The sequence below is a fragment of the Rhineura floridana genome, chromosome 5 (genome assembly GCF_030035675.1).
Source record: "Rhineura floridana isolate rRhiFlo1 chromosome 5, rRhiFlo1.hap2, whole genome shotgun sequence".
Classification (NCBI taxonomy): domain Eukaryota; kingdom Metazoa; phylum Chordata; class Lepidosauria; order Squamata; family Rhineuridae; genus Rhineura; species Rhineura floridana.
The window spans coordinates 113,323,029-113,342,655 of NC_084484.1; the positions used below are offsets into that span (position 1 = coordinate 113,323,029).

Here is a 19,627-nt window from a genome sequence, read left to right on the forward strand (position 1 = left end):
TTACAGTACTGTACACAGAGATAATAAAAATATATTTAAAACATGTTTCAATAATAAATACAAATGGAAAGTACCTATATACACAGTTTCCCTCCTTAAGTATTTTGGACATTGTTATATACAAGTTTTCTAAAATCCATGTGCCTAAAAAGAAGAAATTGCCTAATATTACAGCACAAAAAAAGGTGGGTGGCCGATATGGAAACACTTAAAATTGGATTTTTATCTGTCCTATTGGTTGAAGTGCCTGCAGTTTTATACTATATTTTAAAACCTCATGGGGTGAACATGACAAATTCACACTGGCCAGCTGCAGTTTTTGCAAGGCTGCTGATGTCACCAGATAACAAAGCACGGCTATGTGACAAATTTATTACAGTTCTTCTGGAAAAACAGTCCCCTTATACAAATACACTTAAGGAATGACATGCAGTGCTCATTGTTAGGCTCTTACCTAAAGATTATCTGACCACAGAGTAACTCAAGTTCGGCAGTATAATAGTAGGGCTTAGCTACAATCTAAGTCCAGATCCCAAGAGTTACTTTAGGTCACACAATGGATTTCAGATAACCAAGTAGGATTTTAAAGTTTTTCATTTAGCAAAAGTCTCATCTATTTCAAAAGCAGTTCTCTATGTGGCATTGGGAGAGAGGACTGCTGCTAAAAAACTAAATAAAATCTACTGCAACCTGGAGCTCAGTTGCAAGACTCTTTGGAATCCACCTTAAGTGTTTAGATAGAGTACTGCTTAAAACCTATCATTAGGCTATCTAGCACAGCTCCGACTAAATAAGACTTAAAAGCCAACAGCTACTCTCTCTAATATATACATTTTGCAATCTGTTGACAGAAAGAGGGAGAGAGAAGGGATAGCATGTCTGAAAGTAACATAAACAAACAAGCCTTTCATTTTATTTTATTTTATTTATTTATTTACACTTTTAAACCGCCCTATAGCAACAAGCTCTCAGGGCGGTTTACAACAAAATAAAACCACATTTAAAATACAAACAAGTGTGGATTACAGCATACGATTATAAAACATGTTTAAAAACAAGATTAGAATACAAATTAAAATAAAATTACAATTACAGTTAAGTTTAAAATTAAATTTAAGCTTAAAATGCCTGGGCAAAGAGGTAGGTTTTTACCTGGCGCCGAAAAGATAACAAAGAAGGCGCCAGGCGTATCTCATCTGGGAGGGCATTCCATAGTTCGGGGGCCACCACTGAAAAGACCCTAGATCTAGTTGCTGTTCTCCAGGCCTCCCTATGAGTTGGGACCCGGAGGAGGGCCTTAGACGTCGAGCGCAGTGAACGGGTAGGTACATAGCGAGAGAGGCGTTCCATCAGATATTGCGGACCGATGCCGTTAAGGGCTTTATAGGTAAGAACCAACACTTTGAATCTGGCCCGGAAACATATTGGTAGACAGTGCAGTTGGGTCAGAATAGGTGTTATATGGTCAAATTTCTTCGTCCCAGTAAGAACTCTGGCCGCAGCATTCTGCACTAGCTGAAGTTTCCGAATCGTCTTCAAAGGTAACCCTACGTAGAGTGCATTACAGTAATCCAATCTAGAGGTTACCAGAGCGTGAATAACTGAGGCGAGGTTCTCCCTGTCCAGATAGGGTCGTAGTTGGGCTACCAGCCGAAGCTGGTAGAACGCATTCCGTACCACCGAGGCTACCTGAGCCTCAAGTGATAGGAGCCGGATCTAATAAGACCCCCAAACTACGGACCTGCTCTTTTAGGGGGAGTGTAACCCCATCCAGGGCAGGTCTAACATCAACCATCTGGGCAGAGTGCCCCCCCACCAACAGCATCTCAGTCTTGTCAGGATTGAGTTTCAGTTTATTGGCTCTCATCCAGTCCATTATCGCGGCCAGGCAGCAGTTCAGTACATTGACAGCCTCACCTGAGGAAGATGAAAAGGAGAAGCAGAGTTGCATATCATCAGCATATTGCTGAAAACGCACTCCAAAACTCCTGATGACCTCACCCAGCGGCTTCATATAGATATTAAAAAGCATGGGGGACAGAACTGAACCCTGCGGGACCCCATATTGGAGTACCCAGGGACTCGAGTAATGCTCCCCAAGCATCACCTTCTGGAGACGACTCCCAAGATAGGAGCGCAGCCACTGCCAAGCAGTGCCTCCGATTCCTAAATCCGTGAGTCGCCCCAGATGGATACCATGGCCGATGGTATCAAAAGCCGCCGAGAGATCAAGGAGAACTAACCGAGTTACACTCCCTCTGTCTTTCTCCCGACAGAGGTCATCATACAGGGCGACCAAGACCGTTTCTGTACCAAACACCGGCCGAAAGCCCAATTGAAATGGATCCAGATAATCAGTTTCATCCAAGAGAGCCTGGAGTTGGCGAGCGACCACGCGCTCTAGAACCTTGCCCAGAAATGGAACATTTGCTACCGGTCTATAGCTGTTGAAATTATCGGGGTCCAAGGAGGGCTTTTTTAGGAGCGGTCTCACCACCGCCTGTTTCAGGCAGAGTGGGACCACTCCGTCTCGTAAAGAGTCATTAATTACCTCCTTGGCCCAACCGGCTGTTCCATTCCTGCTAGCTTTTATTAGCCACGAGGGGCAAGGATCCAGAGCAGAAGTGGTCGCCCGCACCTGTCCAAGCACCTTGTCCACATCCTCGAGCTGTACCAACTGAAACTCATCCAATAAAACCGGACAGGACTGTGTTCTGGACACCTCATTAGGTTCAACTGCTACAATATTGGAGTCAAGGTCCCGGCGGATGTTCATGATCTTATCTTGGAAGTGCCTCGCGAACTCATTACAGCGGGCTATTGATGGTTGTATTGCATCCGGAGGACCAGAGTGTAAAAGTCCCCAGAAAACTTTATAAAGTTCCGCTGGGCGGTTACACGATGACTGAATGGAGGCAGCAAAGTACTGCTTCTTTGCTGTCCTCACCGCCTTCACATAACGTTTGGTAGAGGCCTTCACAAGTGCATAAGTACAGCCGTCGGGAGTTCGCCTCCATTTGCACTCAAGCTGTCTCCTTTCTTGCTTCATCACTCTTAGCTCCGAGGTAAACCAAGGAACCAATTGAGCTCTGCAACGGAGAGGGCGCATCGGGGCGATTGTGTCAACTGCCCGAGTCATTTCCGTATTCCACAGAGTGACCAGGGTTTCGACAGAATCGTCAGTTTTATCAGCCGGAAAATTCCCTAGAGCCCTTTGAAATCCCTCAGGATTCATTAGTCTCCGGGGATGGACCATCTTAATCGGTCCTCCACCCTTGCAGAGGGGAGAAGACAATGTGAGTCTAAATCTCAGTAGGCGGTGATCTGTCCATGACAGAGGAATAGATGTAAAATTCCTCACTCCCAGATCACCATCCCCTAGCCCAGTGGCAAAAATCAAGTCTAGAGTATGTCCCGACACATGCGTAGGGCCAGTAACAAATTGAGACAGCCCCATGGCTGTCATGGAGGTCATGAAGTCCTGAGCCGCTCCAGACAAAGTGGCCTCGGCATGAATGTTGAGGTCCCCCAATACCAGAAGTTTGGGGGACCGCAACACCAAATCCGAGACCACCTCCGTCAGCTCAGTTAGGGAAGCTGTTGGGCAGCAGGGTGGACGGTACGGCAGCAGTATTCCCAGTCTGTCTCGCTGACCCAACGCAATGTGCAGACACTCCAGGCCATTAGCCACCTGGATAGGGTGCCTAACGAGAGGAATGGAACTTTTATAGACCACAGCGATTCCCCCTCCCCGGCCCTTGGATCTACCCAGATGCTGGACCGAATATCCAGGTGGGCACAACTGGGAGAGATTAATACCTCCCAGATCGCTCACCCAAGTTTTGGTAATACATGCCAGATCGGCCGCCTCATCCACAATTAAATCATGGATGAGGGAGGTTTTATTATTTACCGATCTGGCATTAAGAAGCAGCAACTGGAGATCCGAGGGTTGGCTGATAAGACTACCAGCAATCCTGTGGGTGTGAGGAGGACCGGAACATGGCACAGCCACCAATTGTCTGGGCCGAGTTCCCCTTAACTGGCATGTCTTCCTCACAGCGCCATACCTCCCATTACCCGTCACTGCACTGATTGGGGCCCCCTCTGGTCCTCCCTCCCAACACACTACCCTCTCGCCCAGGCACATAATAAAAATAAAATAAATCACAAAGCTCATACTTTATACACAATCACACACTCACTCATACAACCACTCATACATCCAGATAGCACAGCAGCAACAGCAATGTCCTAGCAGCCAGCGGGTCGCAACAGCGGCAGCCGCAGCGGCAGGAGCTCAGGAGCGACGATGCCCCCCGACCAAACAGCAGCATCAATGGCAGCGACCACAAAGGCTGCAAGGTCCAGGCAGCAGCAACAACGGTTAGCAGCGATGACGATCCCAGAACAGTTCGAGGGCGTCAGGACGAAGCAGCAGTGAGATAGCACCCAGATCCGCAACAACCGCAGCAACGGCGATGGCAACTCAGGCGTAAGGTCGCAACAGCAGCAGTAGCAGGCGCCCAGCATTCGAAACAGCAGGAAGGCGACGTCCGGGTCCACGACTGCCGCACAACGATGATGGTGCACGGGTCACACAGTCGCAGCAGCAGCAACAGCAGAGCAGCGCCCAAGCCCACAGCAGTCACAACGGCAATCCAGGGCGCGGAACCGCGGCGGCAGAAACAGCACAACAGTCCAGGGATACTGGATTAGATATTGCTAGCGTGCTCAGAGACTGAATACTTCTCTCATCATCTGAGCTTATCTCCATTTCAAAAACTTCTTCATTTCCAGGAGCAGAGATTTGATCTTCCTTCTTGGCATCTTGTTTACACTTTCTTTTCCTCCGCTTTTTCTTCTTCACTGACCCAGAGGGGAAAAAAGGCTCTGCTTCCATAATCTGTGGTATTTCTGAGCGTGTCCTTTCATTTTCATCTTCTAAGCGCAATTGTCCTTTTCCCTGACCTTATTTGTTTGGTAGATGGAACAGTCTATTTAAGAAAACATCAGGATTATGGAACCAGAAGTAAAACCATATATAAAAACTCAAAGTGTCATTGTGATGTCTGCTTTATGTACCTCATGTCATAACTACTTCTGTGTGCTGTGTACTGCTTCCTGTGCCTTGTTCAAATTAGTTCCTCAGGAACTAATCATTAGTAAATAATTTCCCAGCATCTAGGCTTGTACAAATAAAGTTATGAAGTATCTCTGCAGCTTTCTCACTTTCATGGCTTAACATATATTCATAAATTGACTTTTTTTTTCTTTCCATCAAGTCATAGCATCAAACTGAAATCCATTTGCCATTTTTTTAAATATAATGAAGGACTCTTATTAAAAGACACCTTATATAAAGGGGTATTAAGCATCATCTGAACTGATAAATTGGCTAAATGAATAAATAAGAATACACAGGTAATATCATCGACAGAAATTCTTCTGGCTCATTCCCCTTGTAAACTTTCTGCTTCCAAAATCCCAGAGTGCAGCTGTAAACTGTGTTATGTGGACATTCATCCCTTCACAACTGGAGAAGCATCAACCTTCCTACATAGGTTGCCAAAAGAGAGTCTCACTAGATGCTGACAATCTTAATTTAGATGAAGCAGGTTCAGGACAGCAATAGAAAACTTCACAATACCTTCAGGGCCTGAATACAAAGACCCATCTAACCTCTTAATACCAGTTGCTGGGGAACTGCACTAATGTCTGCTTGTGGGCTTTCCTTAGACACCTGGGCTTGCCACTGTGGGAAAAAGGATGCTGAACTATATACACTTTTAGTATGATCCAGCGTGGCTCTTCTGTTGTCTGTTTATTTAAACTTGCATAAATTTGCTTGGATTAGACTAATCTCATTACATTAACAATATAAACTTTCACAGTCACATAATTTTCATTATTGCGCACTTCCGGGAAGGGTGACTTCGCTTGTGCCTGCTTTTGAGACGGGCTCCCACCTCAAAAGAAGCTTATTCAGATATAAATCAGTCAGAACATCTTTTTTTGACTGATGAAATTTCTCCCGGGCAGGGAGAAACGTAGAGATCAACCTCAAAAGCCTGTTTTTGTTGGGAGGACTGGATTTCATTAATTTATGAGAAAAGGTCCAGCCAACAATGCCGGACGGACTTCCGAACAAGCTCTATCTGATTAATGCGATACGTTTATCTTTTCTTCAAAGAGAAAACGGACTAACAGGCAAGCACCCTTCTTTCTATCTTTTTTTACTTGGTTTAAATTGTTGCAGCAAAAAGAGATTTGTCAAATGAATCAGCTTTAAAGAACTTCTGGGTGAGCTATAACTCTTCTCTGTTATTCACGAAATTAACAGCTTATCTCTGTTTCTATTGCAAAAAGCTGTCCTGGAAGTGCATTCTAAAGATATAAACAGAAGAGGGATTTCTATTCCGAGGAGAAAAAAATAAAAAATATGAACTTTGGAACATTATATTGTCTGGGACTATTCTCTTTTTGGTCTATTTTATTTTGACGAATCTGCTTCTTCACGACGCCACTAACTGTTTTGATGCTGGGAACTAAATTTGTTTTGTATTCTTGAACATAGAGAGATAAGGCAGGCTGCTCTGTTTATACTGTGATGTCATCAAGCCTGGAATATTAACCCAATTGTTGCTGAAATAAGAAGTGGTTTTTCTTTATTTTTGTTTTGTTTTGTCTTTGTGGTTTTAAAAATGGCAATCAAGAAAGTGGCTGAGAATCTGGAAGTAATTATGTTTCAGAAAATAATGGATGAGATTGAGATAACGAAACAAACCCTGCGACGGAAGTAAGGAGCTGAAAATTGAACTGAGCAAAATGACGCAGGAGCTTAAAGAAATAGGGGATCCTGTGAGAGAGGAGAATGAGATCAGAGATGAGAAAAGAAAAAATAAAGGGAAGATACAAGCCCTGGAGATTGGAACAAATGTGGAATTGGAAAAAGATCTGGAGTTTATGGATTTTAGAAATAAAATCTACTGTTTGGAATTTAACGTTATCTCTGAAGAAATTAATAAAGATATTAGAGATAAAGTTATCAATGGCTTGGATAATTTTCTGGACTGGAATGACGTGATGGAGCTTGATATAGAGAAAATCTATGGAATTAACTGCAGCCATGTGACAATGGAAAAACTCTCAAGAGATGAGCCAGTGCATTTTGTAAAAAAGAAGAACAGAGATATGACTTTACAACAATATTTCAGCAACTTATTCAGAATTGATGGCAAGAATATATTTGGGATAGAGGAAATCCCCATCAGACTCTTATTATATGACTATGGCTATGACAGCAAGATTATTATGGAATACTGATAATGGAAGATTGGACACTGAAATTACTGGACTTAACAGGACTATTGAAGATGGAAGATGGAATTAATATGGATAATGGCATAATGGCTATTGAAATTATTGGACTTAACAGATTTGATGAGATGGATTAATCGATATGTTTATTTGGACTATGGTTATGACAATAAGATTATTATTATTATTAACGAGATGGATTAATCGACATGTTTATATGGAGAAAAATTGATAGATATATTTCTTAAAGAATTGAAACCTCTCTTTGACTTTTTGTGGAAAGAATAAAGTAATGTCTATGAGATTTGATGATTAATTAAGATAACTACTGGAGGAAAGTGATTTTATAATATAATTTAAGAGACAGGATTGTTATATATTGTAGACCTATAACTGATCTGCGACAAATGGGAAGTCAACATTTTATTTTTTTGTTTAATCATTTTTGTTTTGTTTTGTTTTTTGTCTTTGAATGTTTTATGATTTTGTTTTGTTTGTTTTATGAAAATTTGAATAAAAATTATTGTAAAAAAATTTTTTTTTTCATTATTGCATGCAGCATGCCGTGTTTTTAAATATATATTACTGCTAAACTATTTCAGCTGCTTTTTAAATATTTGTATAGCAATCATTATTATAGCAATGGATACACTTCCCTGTGTCATTCTAAACAAAAATTTCTGCCATAATCTGCAAAGACGCTGAAGCGGTACATGGAACAGAAAACTCCCAAAATATGGGGCTTTAGATGGGTCACTTAAATACTGAAGTCTAGGTATCCTGCTTCATGCCAGGTTTGTCACCTTAGTCTTCCTCAAAACAACCTAATTCATGACATTTCACAACCCAATGATAGCTGCTCTCGTGTGGATGTATCACTATAAATTTTGAAGAAAAAGATCATTGTCATCATATCAAGGTGTAAAAATGCAACTCAGTGTTCTGATTTGTGTCACCTGTCAGTACCACTGATACAAGAAAGTGAAGTACTAATTAGCTCCTTGCAGCCAAAGCCGCTGACAGCTCCTCAGTATCATACTGGGCCCACTGACAAAACTTAAAACATCAACCCAAGCCAGGCTGCCATATAGCAGGACTTGTTTCAGCCTCATTAATACATTCAGTGAATTTCTATTTGTATTCAAGCAAATCGGCATTTTGATAAGGGACTCTGTCTTTATATTGATACTAGTATTAACTATTAAGACAAACCATTTATGCAACTGTGCATATAAACGTTATATGGCACTATTCAAAGTCAGTCTAAAAATATACCTGGAGGTTAACTAGGAAAGGCCTTGGAAAATGTGTGTTCGTGCACACCTGCTTTAGGGGAAATTACCAGAATTCAGGGTGCTCTGCCTTGTATGAGTGAAAAGTCACTTCCACTCGCACATTTGAATGTTGCCAAATGTCTCTTACAACCGGAAACAATACCAGAAATTTGACAGCCATTCCCAAATCAACAATGCTTTTAATGCACCTATATTATGCATTCACGCTACTGCAACATTCATTCTGTATTTTAATACAAAAACTTGTTCACTTCAAATACTGCCAAACTCCGTCTTTGTCTTGCAGCAGCGCTATTCATACCAATCCTTGTTTGACCACTTGCTGGCAACTCCAGAATATATTCTCATCTATCACAACTGTAATTCAGATTTACGCAGTCTGAAGAAGACTATATATTCCATGCTACAGCAGGACTCTGAGCAAACAATTTTAGCACTACAAGACCCACACAATATACCACTCTCTCAGAGCAGCCCACTTTAATATGTAAATAAAATTATAAAATACAATACTATCCGTTTATCTACACAAATGCAAAGATGAGTGTCATTCACACTGTAAATATTGTTCAAGTTTGAACATGTTGTACAAGGAGAAGTGTTTCCTTCAAAGCTGAAACATCTATAATGCTAAGGCTGTAAACATCTTTGAAAGACAAGAAAAGTAGGTAGTGTGCACTGGCTTCCAGAGATCTCACTGCACCTGCCCTGCATTGGATTGGGGTGGGATGGGAAAAGCACCAGGGGTCAGATCCATAGAAGATCCAATACAACTCTACCTGTGCTTTCCTGGCTCCTCTGCCCACCAACCAATATCGCTGAAGTCTCCTGAGCTCCTGCAGCTCAATGGACTGTCTGAAATGAGAGAGGATGAAGTACAGAGGGTTTCAGCAGGACGAGGAAATCTAACGTATCTCTGGATACAAAATGAGATCTGTCAGACATTTATTTTCAATGTGTAGTGCTGGGGTTTGAGAATCACAAAGCCATCCTGACAAAATAATTGTGTATAAATTGATTTTTCAATATGAAATTCATATTACAAGCCAACAAGGACCTAGAGCTTGGTGATCCATCATCATTAATCTGGACTTTTTTCATAAAGTTACTTTAGTGCACTACTGTCAGACACACAGTAAATTTAAAGCACACAAAGCAATGGAATTAAGAAACGTTTACTATGGATACTAGTCAGTATACTATTAGTGTCATATTTGAGCCAAAGGAATAAAAAAATTCACACACACAAAGCCCAAAGTCTCAGGAACAATGGCATCTCAAATTATGAACTTTATCCATAGAAACAACTTTCCTATGTCCTCTGAACATGTGTACTTAGTATGTGAATTAGTGAGTGTCTATCTTGTCTGTACTATATTTCCCACTTATAGCAGCCACCCTAAGCTCTGGATGGCATCAGGTTGGCCACTGTGAGAATAGGATACTGGACTTGAAAAGCCACTGGCCTGATCCAGCACAAGGCTTTTCTTGTGCTCTTGCCGCTACCACTAAATTTCCAAAAGGGCAAAGTAGCCCAAAGGACTACTTTAGCAGCGCAATCAGATGTTTGCAGTATTTTGGCTATAGATGTATCCAAAGCATTAATTGATAGGAGCTATCCAAATATTCCTTACTTGCCAATGAAAATAAGTACATGTCCCTTATTAATCAAGACCCTAAATATCTTGAAACGTGTGGCTACTTAGACAGTCTCTGGATCCATGGACCAGTTGGTAGCTTCACTATCATAACCCCAAGATCACCCAGGCTTAGAATTCCACTACGGGATCCTATGATCTATTAGATTCATGTAGTGGCTCACTGTCCAGGAACGCAAGGCTACCATTTTCATGTTGTGCATTTGTAAAAGAACGCTTCAAAGCAGTTACACACATGTAAACAGACACAAAAAATGGGAAGCATCATGAGATTGGTTCTCCTTTTTTGTTCTTTTACAAATGTAAACAGGCAAGACTAACTTCAAGAAATGATCAGGTCACAGCACATCAAATGCAGGAAGTATGCAGATGGAGAGGTAGCCCCCTCTCGGCATGTAACCACCCAATGCAACTGATACATAATACTGATCCTGCATTAATAAATATGACATTTTTGGAAACTAGGGACCAGTGCACACTGGGCTGCAGAGATTGAGTAAACCAAAACAGAACTCTAAAGTAAAGACTATTCAGAATGTAAACTGCCTGCAAATGGGATAATTTCTATTAGCTTTAGTATACCTAATGATTTAATCCACAACCTCTGGTTTAATATACAAAGTAGGACTATTTGATTCAAAACCTGTGCTCAACAGATCTTGGAGTCCACAAATTCCATAATATCATGAGAACCTTGGTGCATTTAGACCTGGATTTATTTTTTAAAACACTGGTAGTCAAAATTTTGTTTGTGGAACTACGTGACTAATAACCTAGGATTGTTTTAACCTCAAACAACTAACAGGTTACAACTAATAGCAATGAAATGCACAACTATGAAATAAAGAGTAAGCCCTGTATATCAGCGACCCATTCGCATTTCACTTCAGTAGCCATCTCTACAAGTCTTTTTAATCTATCTCAAAAAGATAATGAAATACATTTCTGAAATCCAGAATATATACTACAACTGGACTGTGTGGGATGTTGACACAACATTTCCATTATAGTGAAGTAACTGCAGCTTAACTACTTGTTTGGGGGGCAGGCTGAGGGAAGAGAGAACAGGAAATAAAGATAAAAGTGGGGATATTTTTAACCATGTACTCAATGTAATCCCCCCCACCTCTCACCCTGATTTATATCTCCTTGAACAAGCCTTGGATACTGTTTGTGGTCTGTTTGGAATAAAGCAAACTACAAACCAGGTTGGGATAGCATAACAAGCTACACTCTGGTTTGTTTTGTTTGTGGCACGGCAGCAGCAGAAGTGAAGGAAGAGCACTACAGGTACTTTTGAGCATCATGCACCAGCACACTGCTTGTTCACATTAAACCAGGCGTGGTAAACTTTTGGCTCTCCAAATGTTGCTGAACTACAACTCCTATCATCCCTGGCCATGCTTGCCGGGATTGATGACAGCTGTAGTTCAGCAACACCGGGAGGGCCAAAAGTTCCCATCCCTGTATTAAACCATAGTTTGTTTTACACTATGGTTTATTAATATGGCATGTGAACCAGAACAAAATCACTGGTTTCTCACTGTTATCATTTCACCCCCTTGAAAGAATGTTCACGGTATACTGTAATATAATATATATAAATCAAATAATAATAATAATCCTTAGTGTTTAATTAGTACTTTTCCTGACTGAAAGTGTTCCAGACGCATTCTCTCAGCAATCTGCCAAACAACCTTGTAAAATAGGCAGATTTGGTGCTGATTGGAGGGGGGGGCTGAGATTGAGAGCTGGTGGCCTACCTAAGTTCACTTAGTAAATTTACTGCTGAAACAACCTATATCAGGGATTTTCAACCCATAACTAATCCAAAATTATATACAACCTTTGTGAAAACTCACTTTCATGGGATCTGATAATACAGCATTCATTTACAGTACTGTAAATTTCTAAAATTCAGTAAACACATTTTCAAATTTAAGATATTCAAGAGCATTTTATTCTTGCTCCAAGCACACTAAAATAGTCTTCATTTTATAATTCAGCACACATTTGCAAGGCAGGAAAATTCAAGCCAGCACTATGCCAGTAAAAGTAAATTCAGTTGAATTATACATGCAATATATCTAACAATTTATACCAAAAAAATATACATGTCTTTGACATGTTGTGGGTCCCTCTTCTTTGGCAAGGCATTTTCCATGAAATGAGGACTTTCAAAAGCTTTGTTTGTTGCCAGAGGGTATGTGTGTTCACTGAGCATTTTCAACCTGTTCATAAGCTAGTTTATTTAAAAGTAAAGTTCCACCATATTAAAGGCACTTCCTAGTAAGTATGCTTATAATTTGTATCTTAAAACAATGATTTAAACGAAGTGGAATTATTTGGAATTTAAGCTGTTCCCTATCAGTGTTGCTTAACAGTGCAAATATTGTTTAAGTACCGCAAGATATTTTCACCTTACGTAGAAAAGCTTCTCAGAGATTTGCTACAGAATTCCTTCAACTTGTGAACTTTATTACAATCAATACATAACAAAAATGAAACATACCCACTTATATGCAAACCTTTTAAATAATTCAAGTACATTATTTATTTAATATTTACATATTACTTACCATTAGCAAAGTAATCTCAAAGCAGTTAGCAATCTCAAATCATACCCATGCACGACTAAACAGGATAAAACGTTTAAAGACTTGTAATTTCTTTTACTTCACACTTTAGTATCAGAAAATGGAAAACAATTTCTGCGCATTAAGCTTTTGTTTTGTATTTTCTGCCTTTAAAGTTGGTCTAATGGAAGTATCAGATCTTGCCTTAAGATCCATTCTCAATCTTGTTTTCAGAATGAATACTGCTCTTGTAACTAATGCGGCATACTTTTGGACACATGATAGGCAGATGTAACTAGATCAGCCTTTCCCAACTAGTGGGCCACCAGATGTTGTTGGACCACAATTCCCATCTTTCCTGACCATTGGCAATGCTGGCTTAGGCTGATGGGAGTTGTGGTCCAACAACATCTGGTGGCCCACTAGTTGGGAAAGGCTGAACTAGATATTCCCTGGTAATAACTAGTTTACTTCAGCAGGGGTTCCCAAACTGTGGTTAGTGGATCACTAGTGGTCTGTCTATGGAATTCAAATTGTAATACAATAAAATACAATATATAGGAAATAAAATAAGCAATGAAATGCAATTAAAAATCATACAGCATCTAGCACAGCACATTACAATTGCTACAACAGGCAGAAAAATCATTAAGTGGTCCACCAAGACCTCTGGCAATTTTCAAGGAGTCTGTGGGAAGTTTGAGAATCACTGTACTACAGGAATGTTTATGTTCTGTATTCCTCAGTGAAATAGCTTTCATTGGAGAGTGAATTAAAATGTTCTACAATTAAGTCAATAAGAACCTCCCAATCCAGACTGTTCCCTATCAGCACCACACAACAGTGGGGATTCTTGGACTAACAAGTGGGAAAAGGTGCTCTATTATCCACCATGCAGTTATAAACAACAGTGGGTAATCCGGCTAGAGGATATGCAACCTTTAGAATCCTTCTCAGATCTTTTAAGACAGCATGTTCCCGCATAGTTGGAAATGAGAACAGATACAGTCACAAATGGTGGAACAAGGAACAAAAATAACAGCAGGGCTGCCTTTGGTACTGTGGTGGGAATTCTAGGGCTCTGACAGGGGAATAGTAGGATACTCATCCATTTAATGTATCTTCAGTAGACAAAATGAGGGTTGCTAAATTTTACAGATACTAAGAGTATAAACCTACATATATCAGAGGAAAGTCCCACTGATTTCTCCAAAAATTGTGTATAGGATTGCAGCCTAAAGCTATGAACTTGTGAAAAACAACAACCATTTGATCGATTACAGAAAAGGGGAAGTTATAAATAATCTTATTTTCGTAAAAGGGACTACATTATTCTTTAGCTAAACTGACATCAAATTTAATCAACTTTTCACAGGAAACTAGCAATGTAAAAACAACTCATCCAAGACACAAAGAGATGAGAAAAAAATAGAAAGGAGAAATAAAAAATAACTACGAAGTATGTTAATGTTCTACTTTGATTTTTCCTTTCTTCCTTTTTTAAAATGAACAAGATTCCTCCCAAAGGCTATGAAACATTTGTAGCCTTGCAAATTTGACCCCTTCACTTCTAAATACAAATTCAATTGTCCCATTTTTATCCCATTGTGACAGTAGCAACCATGTAGCAAAGAGAATACAAACTTTTAAAAGTTTGTTAACACAGTACACTGACATGAACAAACTGGAAATCTTTACAAAAAGGGCACTCTCGTACAGTGTGAAATCAGATGGTCATCCAAGACCTTTCCTTATTATGGGTCTGTCCACAAAGATCACAATACAATTAGTAACAGCTTCAGATCAGGAAGTTTTGAAAGAAACAGTGAACAAAGACAATAAAGTGGATTGCCACCACACTAGTTTTTTCTTGACAAAACTAATAAAGAACTGTACATTGTTAGAAAGAGGAGCCAGTTTCCCATAAGTCTTTCCAATAAACAAATGTGACCAAAGCAAGACAGATTATAAGCATACTGTGCCAGAGAATCCTAATGATACACTAGTACTGTTAGATAACAGGATCTATGTCAAGGCCCAGAGAAAAAGTTTCCAGCGGGAATCAGCACAAGCTGGGAAGACACCAACAGTTTGTGAAAGAGAGGGCAATTGCATTTGGTTTTATTTGCATTCAACTGGGGAGAGGTAACAAGAGGGACTCGGTCCTGGGCCCAGAGCCCTTCAACATTTTTATTAATGACTTGGATGAAGAGGTGCAGGGAATGTATATCAAATTTGCAGATGAGACATAATTGGGAGGGATAGTAAATATCATGGAAGACAGAAACAAAATTCAAAGTGATCTTGATTGTCTGGAGCATTGGGTTGAAAACAACAGAATTAAATTTAACAGGGATAAGTGCAAAGTCCTATACCTAGGAAAAAGAAACCAAATGCACAGTTATAAGATGAGGGATACTTGACTCAGCAGTACCACATGTGAGAAGGATCTTGGGATTGTTGTTGGTCACAAGCTGAACATGAGCCAACAATGTGATGTGGCTGCGAAAAAGGTGAATGCTATTTTAAGCTGCATTAACAGAAGAATAGTTTCCAAATCATGTGACGTATTGGTTCCCCTCTATTCAGCACTGGTTAGGCCTCATCTTGAGTACTGTGTCCAGTTCTGGACACTGCATTTTAAGAAGGATGCAGACAAACTAGTTCAGAAGAGGGCAAAAAGGATGATCAGGGGACTAGAAACAAAGTCCTATGAGGAGAGACTGAAAGAACTAGGCATGTTTAGCCTTGAGAAGAGAAGACTGACAGCACTCTTCAAGTACTTGAAAGGTTGTCACACAGAGGAGGGCCAGGATCTCTTCTCGATCATCCCAGAGTTCAGGACATGGAATAATGGGTTCAAGTGCAGGAAGCCAGATTTCAACTGAAGATCAGGAAAAATTTCCTGACTGTTGGAATGGTACAACATTGGAACCAATTACCTAGGGAGGTGGTGAGCTCTCCAGCACTGGAGGCATTGCAGAGGCAGCTGGACAAGCACCTGTCGGGTATGCTTTAATTTGGATTCCTGCACTGAGCAGGGGTTTGGACTCTGTGGCCTTATAGGCCCCTTCCAACTCTACCATTCTATGATTCTATGAGTATATTAATAAAATTTGGACACAGGGAATAAGTAGGGTCCAGCAACAGAATGTTACAGTACATCTCCAGGCTAACAGTGGTGCTTCTGTTCAGGGCTCTAACCATGCTGGAATATCGGCCTTCTAGCTGGTATAGCACAGTGGGAAGGAGAGCCTGGCTGGGAGTCCAGAGTCTGTGAGTTCAAATCCCCACTCGTGTCTCCTGGGGGTAAAGGGCCAGCTAAAGATCACCCCCACAGTGAGTGGCTCAGGGGTTACGTGCCCTGCCACCCGTGCAGCTGTGGGCAAGCAGCATAGTCCCAAGGAGCCCAGCTGCCCCCCAGCTGGCAGTTGCGGACAAGGAAGGGGCTGGCTTGTGCAGCTGTGGCAAGCTGAGCAGGCCCTAGCCAGCTGGGGAGGACTAGCCTCAGAGGGAGGCAATGGTAAACCCCCTCTGAATACCGCTTACCATGAAAACCCTATTCATAGGGTAGTCATAAGTCGGGATCGACTTGAAAGCAGTCCATTTCCATTTCAGTAGTACTGAAGCACACAAAGTGGAAGGTGGGAAACACAAGGGAGATTTTCTTATGGTTTCCTTGAGCATATAAACATTTCCCTCTTTTTAAAATCTCAATGACTAGGCCTGTCAGCACTCACCACTGGAGTTTGCTATTAGAGGGAGTGATGATTCTGACAATGACTACAGTGACTCATATTGTCTTGCAAAGGCATTCTATACAGACAATACAGAAAAGCTGTAGCTCTACCTCTGTAACCTATGCAAAAACATAGAAACCAGCTCAAATATAAAAAGCCAATGTTACATTCCAGGTTCATAGAGGACAGAACGAAAGTTGAATGAGTTTCAAGTTCAGAAATATCAAACATTTTATCCAAAATTAGGCTCTCTTTCTCATTCACTTTTAAATGAACTGAGCCATATGTAGTTCTCAGATATTTTTCCACTGGGACTGAAGAACCAACAAATATTAAGTACCTTGTCTCAGGATAAGAATCATTGTATCAACACAGTTCTTTTCCCTCCTTAGGATCAGTTTCCATAGAATGCTGAGAGAGATGTTCATGAATAATGATTTCAAAAGGATAAATTCATTAAGGTAAAAAAAAAGGTTTTGCACTGCCTCTTGCTTAAGGTTATCAGAATCCTAAGGTGCAATATCTGCTAGGGAACAATTAAATTGCATGCATAAGTCCTTTTGCTTTTGTGAACTGTGTATACTAGATCAAGACAGCAGGGGTTTCCCTGCATCACAGCAATAGAAAAACAAATGCACTAGTGGCACCAAGAAGAGCAAAAACTAGGCTCATGTTCACAGCCCTTCCCACTCACAAAACTGCTGAAACACACTACATGCACAATGAAACACACACACTGTGAACAAAGTAGCAAAGTTGCAAAATCCTTTCAACTCATCTCTTAGTAAAATACTGAGAATGTGAAGGATGCTGAAGCAAAGGCAAAACTGCAGGAAGGGGCTCCCATTAGGAATCATGGTATGTTCTTCTCTCTGCAACTGATGAACTGTATAACAGCTTAAGAGAGCCAAAGCAACAGATTTCACTAACAGAGCAAAGTCCTTTCAGTTCTTCTTTCAACTACTGTTCAAAGATATATAGACTGTATGTTCACTCCTCTTTGGAAAAATACTTTATCCCCAATTCTGAACGGGTTTAGTATGAAGATGTGTAGTAAATAATTACAACAGCCTATTTCCATTAAACAAGTCTATTCGTTCACCATACATTTTACCAAATTATCAACAAATGCAGAACTTAAGATTATTCCTACTTCTGGTACACTGAAAAATTTGAAAATTTATTTAACACATTTTAGCCAAACTTCCTATGACTGTTTCCTGTGTGTTCTTAACAAGCAACAGATTGTGCTTTAATTCTCCTCTTACTAGTTATAATGAAAAAAAAGAGACAACAGCTATTCACTAATAGGCAAAAAACCTTGCGGTTTAAGAACATACCTGTAGCCCACAGATATTTCTATCAAACTTTAAAAAGCAGGGAAATTGGGCAGCTATAGTGATTGCACCAGGGGAGCAGGAGACCTGACCTCCTCTCTGAGATACAGTAATACCTCGCATTAACGTACTCAATGGGACCAGAGCGAGTACATAAACCGAACATGTCCTTTAAGTGAAGCAGTACCTTTTAAAACTTTTTTTACCTCTCCTTCATGCGGAGCCTCAAAGCCCCACGCTAAAGCCTCTGCTGCTGCGCTGCCACGCCTCTCAGATGATCACAATCACGCCTTCCAGCTGATTTGCGGTGGCGCGATCGCGTCTATTTCCACCCCCACGCGCTAAAGCCTCTGCTGCTGCGCTGCATTTCTGGAGAAATACAGGTATATGAAGCATGTACGTTACAGCGAGGCGATGTTAAATGAAGCAACGTTAAGCGGGGTATGCCTGTATTGTACTGCCCTACACATTTGCATTTGTAAAAATGCAAACACCATTTGGGTTGGTCTTTCACAGTCCAATCCACTTCCTGAGCAGCTTGGAAGAATTTGGTAACATGTGTCTCTATTGACTATAGGTATGTTCTTAAATTGCAAGTTTTTTTGCCTATTAGTGAATTTCTCTGCTTTTAAATCCAGCAGGTAAGAAATGGGATCCTGTGCAAGTTTGCTGAGAATGGACTGATCATTTGCATGCTTATTGAGTTCAGTGGGATTTAATCCTTTGCAATCATGCTTAGGATAGGTGAAACTGACCACAAGGGGTGGGAAGGGGAGGCAGGAGGGGGAGTGGGAGGGCAGGTTTGATCATTTGCATGTTTACTGAGTTCAGTGGGATTTACTCCTGTGCAATCATGCTTAGGATAGGTGAAACTGACCTGGGGGAGGGACAGGGAGGGGAGGAGGAGGGCAGGAAAGGAAGGGGGAGGGAGGAAGAGGAGAAGCGATTGGATGGGTGGGCACTGGGCAGAGAGGAAGCCCCTTTCCTTTCTAAAAGGAAAACACTGTGAACAGTATCATTTTATTTCAGCTTTCCCCCCACCTCTTTATTCTACAGCAGGCACATGTAGCCTCTCACCCAAATTTAAACCAAAGCTGTCCCTGGCCACACCCATGCCAGACCTTTATTTCACTTTAGACAGTCATGGCTTCTCCCAAATTATCTTGGGAAGTGTAGCTAGTGAAGGGTGCTGAGAGTTGTTAGGAGATGCCCTGTTCACCTCACAGACCTTCAATCACAGTGGCTGACTGTTAAACCACTCTTGCCACTGGAGCTCTGCCAGGGGAATAGGAGTCTCCTCTCAGCACCCTTCACAAGCTACACTTCCCAGGATTCTTTGGGGGAAGCCATGACTCTCTAAAGTGAAATAAAGGTCTGGTGTGGGTATGGCCCCCTGATTAGCCAAGCCCAGCAGCTGTGAGTCTGGATTTTAGAACACTGACAGTTGGTTCTTACTGAGCATGCCCAGACGTATCATTGAGTTCAATGCTAAATTTATTAAATTAATTAAAAATCAGCCAGCCATTTTTTTAACTTTTAAACTGCAGAAAATGAAGGTCAGAGTACAGGGCATGGTCAGTAATAGGATTACAGGTACTCTGTGAACATGGCTGATTTGTAATTTATTTCAACAAATTATGAGTCTGAGAGAAAAAAGTCCAAAAGGGGTCTGGTTTCTCTCTCTCTTTTTACACTTTGAAC

The 19,627-nt window shown here is 40.9% G+C and overlaps 1 protein-coding gene across 6 annotated transcripts in view; it reads right to left on the reverse strand.

Moving 5' to 3' along the window:
• The window catches only part of USP25 (ubiquitin specific peptidase 25), a 102,483-nt gene that overhangs the window by 76,120 nt on the left and 6,736 nt on the right, over positions 1-19,627 (reverse strand). For 5 of the 6 annotated variants that reach the window (XM_061627910.1, XM_061627913.1, XM_061627912.1 and 2 more), the window contains exon 2: positions 9,395-9,470. The exons of the other annotated variant lie outside the window; for it this stretch is intronic. In XM_061627910.1, the coding sequence (XP_061483894.1) occupies positions 9,395-9,470 (76 nt within the window). The remainder of the gene's footprint in view (positions 1-9,394; positions 9,471-19,627) is intronic. 6 annotated transcript variants of the gene reach the window in all.